The sequence below is a fragment of the Neolamprologus multifasciatus genome, chromosome 11 (genome assembly GCF_963576455.1).
Source record: "Neolamprologus multifasciatus chromosome 11, fNeoMul1.2, whole genome shotgun sequence".
NCBI lineage: Eukaryota > Metazoa > Chordata > Actinopteri > Cichliformes > Cichlidae > Neolamprologus > Neolamprologus multifasciatus.
In genome coordinates, this window is record NC_140449.1 from 24,554,670 (window position 1) to 24,567,562 (window position 12,893).

The 12,893-nt window shown below is 40.5% G+C and overlaps 1 protein-coding gene across 3 annotated transcripts in view; it reads right to left on the reverse strand.

Annotated features, from left to right (window-relative positions):
• bcam (basal cell adhesion molecule (Lutheran blood group)) overlaps nucleotides 1-12,893 on the reverse strand; it is a 48,388-nt gene that overhangs the window by 14,328 nt on the left and 21,167 nt on the right. For all 3 annotated transcript variants that reach the window (XM_085176953.1, XM_085176955.1, XM_085176954.1), the window contains exons 2-3: nucleotides 1,301-1,425; nucleotides 889-1,096 (exon numbers count right to left, since the gene is read on the reverse strand). In XM_085176953.1, the coding sequence (XP_085033079.1) occupies nucleotides 889-1,096; nucleotides 1,301-1,425 (333 nt within the window). The remainder of the gene's footprint in view (nucleotides 1-888; nucleotides 1,097-1,300; nucleotides 1,426-12,893) is intronic.

The following is a 12,893-nucleotide window of genomic DNA, read 5'->3' on the forward strand; positions in this document are numbered from 1 at the left end:
GTTAAACCAGGGCAGCCACACTATAACTCAACCCCAATGAGTCAAATGGTCAAATGGGAACAAAGAATAATTGCTATTCTATGAGACAGCCTGTTTTCTTAATACTGTGGGCCTTAAGTACACCTCAAAGTCCTTTGTCAAATAACACTCTATTGAGGTATTGTTGAACACACTGGTGTTCTCACAATTAATAGCTTATTTTATGAGGGTTTTTTTTTACTTTGGTGCCTCTGAGTGCATAAATGTTAATGGATAACCTGAAAGCTTCAAGCGGACTGATCACGAAACAAAAGGCTATTCTGTCACTCTCACAATGCATATTCTCCCCTTTTCTCCCTTTAATCCAGATACTAGTGAATCCTACTCATTTTGGTGCTTTGGAGGGGCAAAGACAGAGTAGTCTGCACCATGATTAGCTGGCGGCATGTCAGTGATAAATCTGGACTCTTAAAAAGGAGAGATATATTAGAAATGACACGTGTGATTGAACTATTCATCAGTAGTGTCAAGAGTGATTAGGTTGTGGTTAATTGAACTCTGGAGATCTTATCAAAAGGAAATGGTAATCTCAAGTATTGGAGAAAGCTCCAAAGAACTACATGCAGTGAAAGAAATAAGATATTCTTCAAGGACAATTTTGGTAAATTATACTACATGATAAAACTTTTCTAAAGATATATAGAATGGGTGTAATGTAAATATTTACAAATTCAAATCAGCAACATGCATGAGATACAATTAAGCTACCTCGTAATCAAAGTATGCATTAATGCAGATCTCATATATTAAAGTCATAAACATTAGTGGCAATGATAACTAAATGAAAACTTAACTTCGGGGAGTAACCTTGAGGTCAAATAAAGGGCTAAAGGGCACTGGCAAACTTACAAAAGACCTTCAGAGAAGTGGTACCATCTGGAGACCCAGCAGGGTCAGTGACTTGACAGGTGAAGTTTAGCTCATCAGAGGGTTTAACAGAGGAAATGGTCAAAGTGAAGTCTTCTCCAATCTTGATCCGATCTGTCAGAGGGGTGCCAGGGTCAACCTTTTTCTCCTTACCCTGGCAGAAAGCTATACGTGTTCTAGTTCCCAAATCCTGAATGGATGGTTCCAAGGAAGAACATAAGATAGAAGTCAGATGAAACAAGAACAAGAAAATTGTATTTTTTCACAGAGCATTACCTTTTAAACTTTGGGTGCAAAATAGCTCTAACGTCACTTTTTTTTCTCTCTGTTTTGTTTTTTGCTATTTAGAAATGTTAAAACTGTGGAAGAAAATGAACATCTAGAAATTACTTACAATGTACCATTCAACAATTGTGCCAGTTGTTAATGGGGTGACTGTGCAGGGCAGTGAGGCATTCTCTCCCTTTAACACCTCCACTTTAGGCTTCACAACCACATTCACGTTTCCACTGCTTACGACTGAAAAGAACACACAAAAAAGAAAAAAGGACCACTGCAAAATGCAACATGTAGCAGAATTTTACAAAATATATGGAAAGACACAATGTGATATTACGGCAATAATATTGTTGTATGATTGAAGAAAAAATATTTTTTTTGCATATAAATATTTCTTGTAATTTCTGCTGCCCTCTTGGTGAGGTCTGGTAATCCTCAAATACATATCAGTTACAGTAATTATTTATCCCTTGGACTGCTACAGTACTGCACAGCAGTCATCTCAAAGATAGGCAACTATAAAACCACTATATGTTATTAGATTGAAGGCTTCTGTTTGTTTAAAACCCTCAGGGCTTCTGATTGTTCAAATTCTGTGTTACAAGAAACAGGCTCAGACGTGTAATGTCTGTGAGGGACACAGCACTAGAACAGACCTTTTCATGAAGCACCTTGGGCTTTTTGCACTCGTCAGCACTCACATAAACATCAGCAACAAAAAGCTGTAGTCTATGATTACCACATGCCTAGTGGAAACACATGTAGCCACGAACAATTCACTCATGCATTGATCCCCCTCTGCAGACAATATTATATATATAACTGACATTAAAAGAAGTATTTAACTGATATCTCTTAACCACTTCCAATGTGTAAGAGACAAGCTTTAGGTGTATATCTCAACATCATTAAATGTGGACCACGGTAGCTAATGAATGCAAGCTACAAGTATCAGTCCTCCCATATAGGTGTATCAGCAGGAGTGAAAGCTGTTAAGGGACCAAGGGGGAAGCTACAAATCCCTGGTGACTGGCACTGTCAGTGTTCTACATTCAGTAGAGACATTAGGATACACACAGTGTCCCAGATTTTTATGCGAGAATATGCAGCTGGGAACAGAAGCACCCTGACTGGTTCCTGTGGGGATAAGGAATAGTACAGCTCTTTAAACGCTCTTCACATCCAGCTATGGACAAACAATGTGACAACTAGAACACAATCCTCAGAAGAGAGGCTAGAAAAAAGCACTGATATTAATGGAGAGCTGGAAAGGAAAGGAAAGGAAAGGAAAGGAAAGAACGAGAAAGGAAAGAAAAGGAAAGGAGTTCAATTTCTGCTAATGAAGTCAGTGCAGCAAATACTTTATTATAAATCATATAGCGGTAGTCATACACATGCCAGCAGACTGCTGTGATTGTGAAGCTTTAATGCATTGAAACAAATGACAATGTCACTTGGGTGACACTCGGTGATTCATATTATATAAAAAATATTTTGCCAAGAATAGTTATACGGATGACATTTCAAAAATCTAAATGTCTAGACTTTATCTGTTTAGCTACACTTCCTAAGAAACATTCCCATTTTTTTCTCACAGTACTGATGCTACAGATCTAGAGTCAAATTAATATTAAAATTGGAGGAATACATATGGCTAATGAACAACCTACCCCAATATTTTTTATGATATCATAAATTAATTATTGCATCCATTTCTGGACCAAAAAATCTACAGCTGAATAATTCATTTGTTGTGAGAAAGCACCAAGAGTGCAGAGTATGGACTGCTGGGGGATCAGAGCTGTTTGACAGCCTAGTTTTAATAACAGCATGGAGAAATGTAGATGGAGAAGATGAAAGAGTGTTTGCTCAAAATGTCTGAAGAGAGATGAGAGCAGCTGAGCGATGGTCACCTTGTTAGGAGTCTACTGTGAGGAGAGAGGGGAAAGGATGCAAGGAAAGACGGAGAGCACATATAGATAAAGATAGTGGAGTAAGTACTCAGACACAGAGTGTTTGCTCTTTGTTTTGCATGTCTGTTAGTGGGACACATTCCACTGGGGTCAAATACCGTGATTCACCACATGGGTCAAAGGTCAGTTGCTGACATTTTGATGAAATGACTTACTTCCTCTGCATTTCCTCTGTCACTTGCCTTAGATCTATTTTTATCCCCATGCTTGTTTTCGTGTATATTTATCCTTTTGTTTCCCGCTACAGTCCCATACAGCATCCCTCTCTCTCACTAAATATTTTGGTTGGTCAACTCAGCAGCTCTCAAATGAACCAACATTAGTTTTACAAACCAAGTCTCATGTTCTGAGCTTGTAAGAGGGATGTGGCCCAGAGAAATCCACTGTTTCTGCGCCAACACAAACAGCGAGGCAGACTAGCAAATATACGAGAATGCGTGAGTAAATGAAGTGCAGCACTTTCAGACAGCACTCAGGATTTAAGAGTCCCGTCGAGTGGCGCATGGGAAAAACACACACTCAAACACACCACATTAAATCAAGTGACTTTCTGGCAGATCCACAGAGAGCCCAGGTCTTTAGCTGGTTGGACGATTTGGTTGGCTAATATCCACGTTAGTCTCATGGCTCAAAGGATGGTAACACTCATTGACCTGGCCACCACTTTGGCGCAGACTGCAGTATCCCCACAAATGTTTAAGTAAATTGTGATCTGGTGTAAGGCAGCCTGTCCCTGTTGTCCAGCTTGGACTGACTAACTGCAACTAACTGCCATCTAATTTATAAATGCAGACTTGCCAACACTCTGCAAACAAGCTGAGTCAGTTTGTGTCAGCGAGCACAACTCATGTGTGACATTAGGGCTGGGCCATATCATACCGTATTATCATATCATAATTTTGGGCAACGATAGAAAAATGAAATATCGCGATAGAATATGAGTAAAACGCGCATGCACAGTGCCTTTGTTTTCATACGCACACATCGGAAAAAGCATGGCGGCGAAAGGAAATCGTTGAATGAAACGGATAAACCAGAATTGGTTTGTAAAAATGCGGCAACTTCAGTGGTGTGGAACTGGTTTAGCTTTCGTCAGACACACAAAAAAGCACTATTTTTGGTAGCGCATGCTAGCGGGCCGTCATTATTACCGTGTTTTTTTGGAAAATACGGCACACTTAAAATCAATCCTTTGATTTTTCTGAAAATCGACAGTGCCCCTTATAATCCAATGGACCTTATGTATGAATTCTGGTTTTGTTTTTACTGACCTGGAAACGATTTTATGTCGTACACGGCGCTCGAAAATCTGTCAAATGTTTTAGTACTACTTTGCTGTGCTTCAACATAATATTACCGTATTGTGTGTGTATAACCTCTTTTTAAGTTTTGTGGATATTCTACATGGTTATGCTGAGGGTATGTCGGCCAATTTCCACTGGAAATGCCTTTTGGTTAAACTGTCAGCAAGGAATTTGCATTTGCTCTGTTAAATTTTTATATAACTTTAATGCACATAAAACAGCTGCTTGTTTAAGTGAAAATACATTGATGTTTTTTTTGCACTAATAAAGTTGTGGAGTTGTAAAGTATTTTGTCTAGTGCCAATTATATCATCAGTTATATCGTTATCGCAAATTTTCAAATGTATATCATGATAAATATTTTTGGTCATATCGCCCTGCTCTATGTGACGTGCCTTCTCACAACAAGAGACTCAACTCAACTGTTTGCCATTTGGTTGCATTCTGGTTATAATGACAACTAACTGTCATCTTAGCAGTTATAGACTTAGTCCCAGTCTCTAATGTAACTGTTTTAAAGGCAGAGAAACTGCAAGTTTATTGCCATCAGTTTCAATAATTTTGGTTGTGTCATGGTCTCAAACTGCTGTTTTCCTTAATGTGACTGTAGCATTACTGTGGACAATTTTATAGCACTATCATAAATTTGCTAGGCACAATGAAATAACCACTACTGAAGTCTTACTTCAAGAACTGTTAAAAGCCCTGTTTGTTTATTTTATGCGACTATAATAGTCAGCTACTATCTGTCAAAACAGCCTGTGTAAAAGCGTTACCATAAAGCCCAGAACAAAAAAGTCCAGTCAGGATTACTGGAAGAGAAGAAGGAATATTATAGCTTAAAAGAGCTCATCTGTACCCTGCCCCTCTCCCTATGCCAACCTCTTTCTTTGCCTCCAACTATTTGTCACTTTACTCTCGGTCACGCTCTCTTTCAAATGCATCCTTTGGTGTCATTCACAGTATGTTTGAGTCCAGAGGGAGGTCTCCTGCTCTGTGTTTTACACATGAGGCAGCTGGACAGGCAGAGATAGGCAATTAAAGCATAATTACAGAGTCCTCTATCCAATCTGAGCCTAGAGCAGCATCTGTGTGCGCGCAAGAGTGTTTGTGTATTTAGAAACATAGGCAGTTGGCTGTCACTGTATGTGTGAGTGAGTGTGAGAGAGAGAAAGAGAGTGGTGGGGGCTGTCTGCGGGAGTACTAGCTGCATGGGGGTCTCATTAACTGATGCGGGCAAGATAATCGGATTTAGCCAAAGAGAAGGAAAGTGTGTGTGTGAGGTGGTGTGCGATGGGGTGCATGACCGGATAGAAAGACAGATGGGAACAAGACGGTCAGACTGTGACCTGTACACACACTCTCACATGCACACACACACAGTTACTCTTACAGTATATCTATAATGCATGTGATATGTATGAGCAACTGAACCTCCCCAAAAGCTACAGTTGAGCACATTGTGTGTAGAAAAAAAAAAAAATCAAGTCTGCAGTCAAAGTATCATGGTGGAGTGCAGCATATCCAGAGAGTCCCACATCTACTGAAAAGTTAATGTGAAACCATCTTTTATACGCTATGTGTCTGCCTCGTTTTGCCCTTTTCTTCAACTTGTTTTTCTGCCTACTTCTTGTCTATACTCTTGTTATTAACACACTGGCACACACACAAACACACACAAGCGGGTGCCCCTCATTATGAAAAGAACCAGCTGGATCCTCTTTCTCCTGTCCTCGTTTTCTCTGTTGTTTTTGCTTCACCTACTGCCGCATTCTGGACATCAAACCAGGAGCCTCTTTCTCTCTTCGACTCTCCTCTGCTTATCCCTCATTCTCAAAGAGCATTCTTTAATACCCAATGTACAATCTTGCCTATGTGTCTTTTCTGTGCAGGATAGCAAAAAGAATAGAAGAAAGAAAATAATGACAGGAGAAGAAAGGGAGAGTGGAGAAAAAGAAAGTGGAAGAAGAGACAGTATATGCTCAAAACTAGCCTAATCTACAGGGGAATCACTGGAATTTACTAACTAGCCTTACTATTTGATGACACTATACCCCTGTTGTTACTAATAGCACCTGCTTGCCTACCTTCCTTCTTGGGTAAGGACTGATGGATGATGCCAGTATTACATTTCAGTTAACATGTGTCAGAGACATTAACTCTGGTGCCAACACTGTGATAAAATGTGCAGGAAGATCATCAGGAATCAAGTATAAAGTTGGAACAGGGGAAAAAAAGGTGTGTGTGTTTGTGAAAATGTGTGTGGTCCAAAACATCCTTGGCCTCTAACAGGATTAGTGTGTTTGACTGTTGGCAAAGCAAACAGCATGCAGCAGGAGACACTGCCATCAATGTCATAAGAACAGAGTCACCTAAAGCACAAGGTTTCTCCATCTCTTTACACTTTTCTTCTATTTTTTGTACAAACTGCAGCTGATTCTCTTCTTGTTCATATTCATGTACATAGAATGTACAGTACTGTAGCTACCAAGGAGACATGCATTTTTCATTAGCTAAGCTGTAGGCTACACAGTGGCTTGTGTTGTTGGGTCTTTGTGTATTTAGAGACTATTATTGTTCAACTGAACCTTCAGTCAAGAGTCTCATTTTCTATCATAAAGCGAAATAAGGAATGAAAGCAAAAAAAATTACAACTTAAGACTGCACCTCTTTGTATCAGTGATGGAAATTAATTGTATTAAAAGAGGTAAAAAAAAAAAATTGCTGCCAACACAAAGTAGAAATGGACACTATCACCAGAAATACTGTGTGAGCAGCACGCAGGCCAGAGTGTGTGGCAGCGGGTCATGGCAGGGTTCCCTCAGCTCAGTGATACCGATATTGGCTGTTAATGTTGCAGACTGGATCGTACTCAAATCGTGTGTTTACAGGGCCCTTCATGTTCACTCACTTCTCACATTCATCTGCTACCAGGGAACAGTCGGCCCTGCTCTGGAAATTCTCTTTGTTCGGTGAGTTTCATTTTGGCGGACAAATTCAATCCATGTCAGAAATTCACCCATGAGGGCCAGATATAAAAAATCTAAAGTGAATACAAAGAGTTTAAATGTATTGTGACATGGGTACACAATATATATGTGTGTGGTAAGTGTTGGTGTATGTGTGTGTGTTAGGGGTCTGGCTGGGTCACGCTGCCAGAGTCGGGGTGGGTCCTTGTATGGCCTGGAGTCGTCAACGCCTGACTGATGAGAGAAGAACAGGTGCAGCGCGGGAGCGGCAGCTGCTGCAAAACACACACAGCAGACACACATCCCACACACACGTCCCACACACCAACCATAAATGCCCCATAGAGAGGGCAGGGAGAAAAAGGGGAAGTCTGCCAATCAAAAAAAAACAAAAAAGCAACCCAAGGTTTGTGGAAGTAAAACTTTTAGCTACCAAGGTGATGAAAAATAGAAACTATTTTTTGTCAAACAGACAGAAACACAGCACAGACTCTCAGTCTGTCTCCTTGGTAACTGCTACTAATAAGTGTATCTATACTAGATCTGACTGAGTGCTGCAATGTGGGATTCCTGTTAAGTGTTGACCTTTGAGAAAGACTTTCAGATATGAATCTGATGGCAATTAGATTCCCACTGTGGTTTACTTTATTAATGAGGGAGAAGAAAAGAATGAATACAATAGAGTGAAGAAAAAATGTGAAATCAGAGTCAATACTGGGGTCAAAGGACAGTTATTATATGAGCGATATGGCCATAATGTTGCTGGTGTTTTTTTTTCTCTCCAAGTGCTTTACATCCTATAACGCTAAAAAGTAAACATGTCTTGTTACTTTCCCTGCTCTCACCACAATATATGTAAATCAGTTTGGCAAAACATCTCATACTATGATGTACTAACACAGATATTTTGCAGTGCATGCAGAGCAAGTAGCTCTTTTTGTGCTACTTGTGTTCGCCACTGTGTTGATACATACCACGAGAAAGACGTTTCCCCAAGTGGGAATGAAAGCATTTCAAGTGTCTTAACAGAAGATTCATGAGAGTCCCAGAAGAATTTGATGTTCTAAACAAATTCCTTTATGCCTGATTAATTTGCAACTGCAATTTGTAACTGTGCTTCGAAATTAAAATAGATGGTCTGTTAGTGAATATGCACCAAAGAATTGATAGAAATTCTTGGAGCGTTCAACAGCTCCTAATAAAAAAGGAAAAAGAAAGAAAGAAAACACAAAAAGCCAGGGATTGATTGTAATGAACTTCACAAGAATTCCCAGGCAAAAAACTCTTCTTTGAGGATTGTTTTAAGCCAATGTTACACAGACAGCAGCACTCAAGTACCAATTACAGCAACCAGAGATTTACCTTCAATCTTGTAAATCTCATCTCACCGTTCACAACCCAGTTTAAAGCCTCCTTAGTCATAACTCTGGGTTGATAGCAGAGGTCTATTGTACCTCGAAGATGATATCTGATCTAATTGGTGTCAAACACAATAATATGCTTAGTGCTCATATTTCATTGCTTGGTGCATCTGGGTGCTCGTGTTTTTTATCGATTGTTGTATCTGTACGGGGTTTTCAAGTGGGTCTTGATTAAAAGGAAGATAGATGGATCCAGGATATTCAGATGCCACATATTAACATCCAGACATGTGGGATAGGAAGATGCCTTGCTGTCTTCCTGTCTGGGCTTGTACTGATGTACCACCTAAGAAGAAGTACAATTCACACCTGGGACCCTGCAGCAAAACATAACCCCCACACCCCAAGCACACACACACACATTCAGGTTGCTACAACTTTTTTATGAGAGGGGAGGCAAAGGAGAGCCTGTAAAGGGAAGACAGATTTTAGATGTCAAATAAGATTTCTGTGACCTGTTATTAACTTTTTTCTTGCATTAGCTTAATTTGTTTCCTCTCTTGGGCTGCAGCATCAGCCTTCTTGCTTAAAATCTGTTTTATCTTTGGCGTCTGAAGTCCAAGGCATGCTCTCAATGACGCTGAAGTGATTAGCACTTAAAACACGTTTCACTTGATGTGGATTCAGAGGTCGAGCTTCATTTGAAATGAGTAAGGGAGACAGAGGACAGAGTAAGGAGGGAACATGGAAATTAGTTTAGGTCTGATCTTCCCGGGGACTTGATGTTGACGTAATGCAGCTGAGCCAAATACAAGGCTTATAGCAGTTAGCCTTGATGGCATCATGGGTGCATCCAACTTAGTGCTGCAACATGCAGAGCCCCCGGCAATCACAAAGTCTGATTACTCTACATTCCAAGCTGCCTGTGTGTAGGAGAGCGTTGGAGTGGAGGGCAAAAAGGTAGCATCACAGCGGGTGCAGTTACGACAGATAAATCAAAGCTTTACTAGTGTGTGCGTCGTGTCATCTTGCGGCAGTTTAGGGGTTCAGTACAAACAGTGTGAAGAGGGCTACAAGGTCGGCCCCTCACTCTCTCTTTTGTGTGCTGCGAGATTCCCCTTTGTCGGTCTTGCTGCTCCGGCAACGGGGTGAGAAGTCAGCCCCTTTCAAACACAGGAGTTTGGAGCTATGTGGTCAATAAGAGCATGTTTGTATGTGTGTGAGGTGGTGTGATTGTCCTCTTCGACATGAGCCTGTGAGTCAGAGGGAGAAAATCAGGACGAGGATAGGCAGTACAAGCCATGTTATATATATATATAAAAAAAATTACAAAAGACAGGGCATGAGCAGAATATGAATGTGCCGAGCTGACACTGCAGTCCTGCGCCTCTTTCTGCAGAGGCAATTGTAATAAAAATATAAGAAAAAAATGAGAACAAAGCCAGTAAATCTTACAAAGAAATTATAAATAGAGCTATTATACATGAGTCTTGTGAGTTTAAGTGCTGTGTAAGGGCTTCTGCAAAAGTAGGTTTGATACATCACCTCACTGATAAACCAAAGGATTCTCTGAGTGTCCTTCCCCATTAGAGTTAGCTGGGTAAAACCGAACTCATCTCTCATACAGACTAATTCTTTTATAAGGCTAATGTCTTTTAGCTGACACAATCTTGTACCATTATATCTGACTCCATTAACAGTGAGTTAGCACAACAATGGCCAGTGTCTTGGTCCTAGCAGAATTCGCATTAGGGGTTTAATATCGGAAAAAAAGAAATACGTACAAGATTGGATAAAAATATCAAGTAGATTTCATTACTTTTTGAATCAAAGGGCACAAAACAGAGAGGGTCGCCAATTACAGCAGTATGTCTCCTCCTGGCTGCCTTTCATTTTCAGTGGGAACTCAATTTGGTGAAAGGGGTAAGGCAAGAGAGGGTGGGTGTGTATGTGTGTCCCGATCGACTCTGAGAGAACCCAATCAGTGGATGTCACTAAAAGGGCAAAGATGAGAAAAGGTGTTAATATTTAATGTTTCAGGGGCCTCCGAATCTGGGCATCCTTTCCATCTTCTCCCTCTTCCATCCATCCTGCCTCAGGCGTTCCAATTAACATACCCTGTCCCCCACCCACTACCCCCACCCAACACCGTCTCCCAGTCTTTCCCGCTATTCCTGTCCTTTCTTGAAACACAGCCCGTGGCAAAAATAAAATGTATAAATAGGATGAGAGAGGAGGCAGGAATGGTGAGATATGCAGAAAAAAAATGAGAAGAGGAGCTTGACTGCAGTGTGATGCAAAGTTTGAATGAAAAGTTGAGAAAGCTAGAGGGTCTCGAGGAAGAGGGAAAGCAGGAGACGCAGGAGAAAAAGGAGGAGTTAAAAATGACGTGCAGGAGAGGGAGAAAGACGAAGTGAGGGAAGGAGAAGCTCTCTTGTGTGTTTCCAATTCCACTCTGCCTCTACCTATTTATTAAGGTAAATGACTTGCTTTAATGGGCCAAAATGATATGCAGTGTTTGGCAGAAGCAATCTGCTTGCATATGTTGTCAGTAATGTCGCTGCCGTCCATAATAGGCTATCCTAATGAGGTGCATTCAGTGATGAGAGAGGCAGTAAAGATTATAAATTGCTCACAGGATCCCATAAAGGACGGGGCAGCCCTGGAAAGATGATGGATGAATGACAAGAGACTGACAATCATGAGGGGCAAACTAGAGTATTATAAATGTTCTGTTTGTGTATGTGCTTTTACAGATTTCAGCAAAAGCAGAGTGATGTACGGCTCTTATAGTGATTTAAGTGGGTGACTCACAGCAGGCTGATTTTATCCTGTGTCCTGAGTTTTAGTCCCTAGCAAGAGTCAAGCTCCAGCCCACATTTCCTCTGATGTAACTAGAATCTTTTATTAAATCTCAGTGCCTAATGCCTGCTTTGCCTCAGTTCCATAACAGAGAGCAGAGCTTTATCCGGAGCAAAAACCTAACTATTTGTACAAACTATGACTGGCCAAGTATATATTTTTTTGTACAATCACATGGCCATGAGTTGCAATGTGGTCTAAAATAATAAGTTCACATCTAAATGTGACACATTTACATATTTCAGAGAAAAGCCTCAACAAAAGGGGAAGTGCCACAACATTGTGTGCAGAACTAGAGTTTAATACCATACTCTTAGAAGAAAGCTTTGTTTAAAACTACTCATGGTTTATCAGGTTTCCATTGTTCGGCATTTTGCAAATGTATTTTACAATTTATTCCTTTTCGTGAACAGTGCTGCCTTGGTAATCAAGGCTTTAAGTGAAAACCAAGGCTTCATTTTGTTCTTAAAGGGGATTTTGTTCATTTTCAGTGTTCGTACGGAAATCTTGAACATAAAATTCCACTGAAAAAAAATAATAAAATAACAGGTTAAAGGAAAACTCTTCCCAGGATTCACCGTCCTTCCTTTTTTCTTTATCAAAGCCAAAACACACATGGATCCACACTGTTTGGAGCTAGCAGAAACAAAATGGTTGGATTATGTTAAGTTAAGCTACGTCCTACATATGAACTATACCAATGGCACTAGGGGGAGCAATGGCTGAGGTTAACGACTGTGACACAGAGTCATCGAGACTTCTGTCTGCAGCCAAGAAATGCACTTTAAGTTATAGGGTAGAGCTTTAAATATTGAATATGCTTTTCTAGGCCAACCTGAAGGGGCTAAGTGGTTAGGTTGCAAACCACAAGCAGGTGCAACCCCCTACCTACCCACCCACCCAAAGTAGCTGAGACCCCAGCCAGGTAAGCTCTTACAGCATGTAGCTTCCCTCTTTCCCCACATTTTCTGTCCATATCTATGTCTAATAATATATGTTTCTTCTAAACCTGGTTTCTTCTTTGCTTGTGTAAGATAAGACTTTATTGATCCCACAACGGGGACATTTTTGCGTCACCTCAGTATAAATGTAGGATAGACAAAGTAGAATAAAAACACACTCATGTCACACAACATGTCATACTCCAGATAAAGAAGCTGTTTCTCCCAAATGAAAACTTGCTGGCACCCCTGCCTTTTGCACTCAGGCCACATTGTGAGACAGAGGAGAGACGGAGGG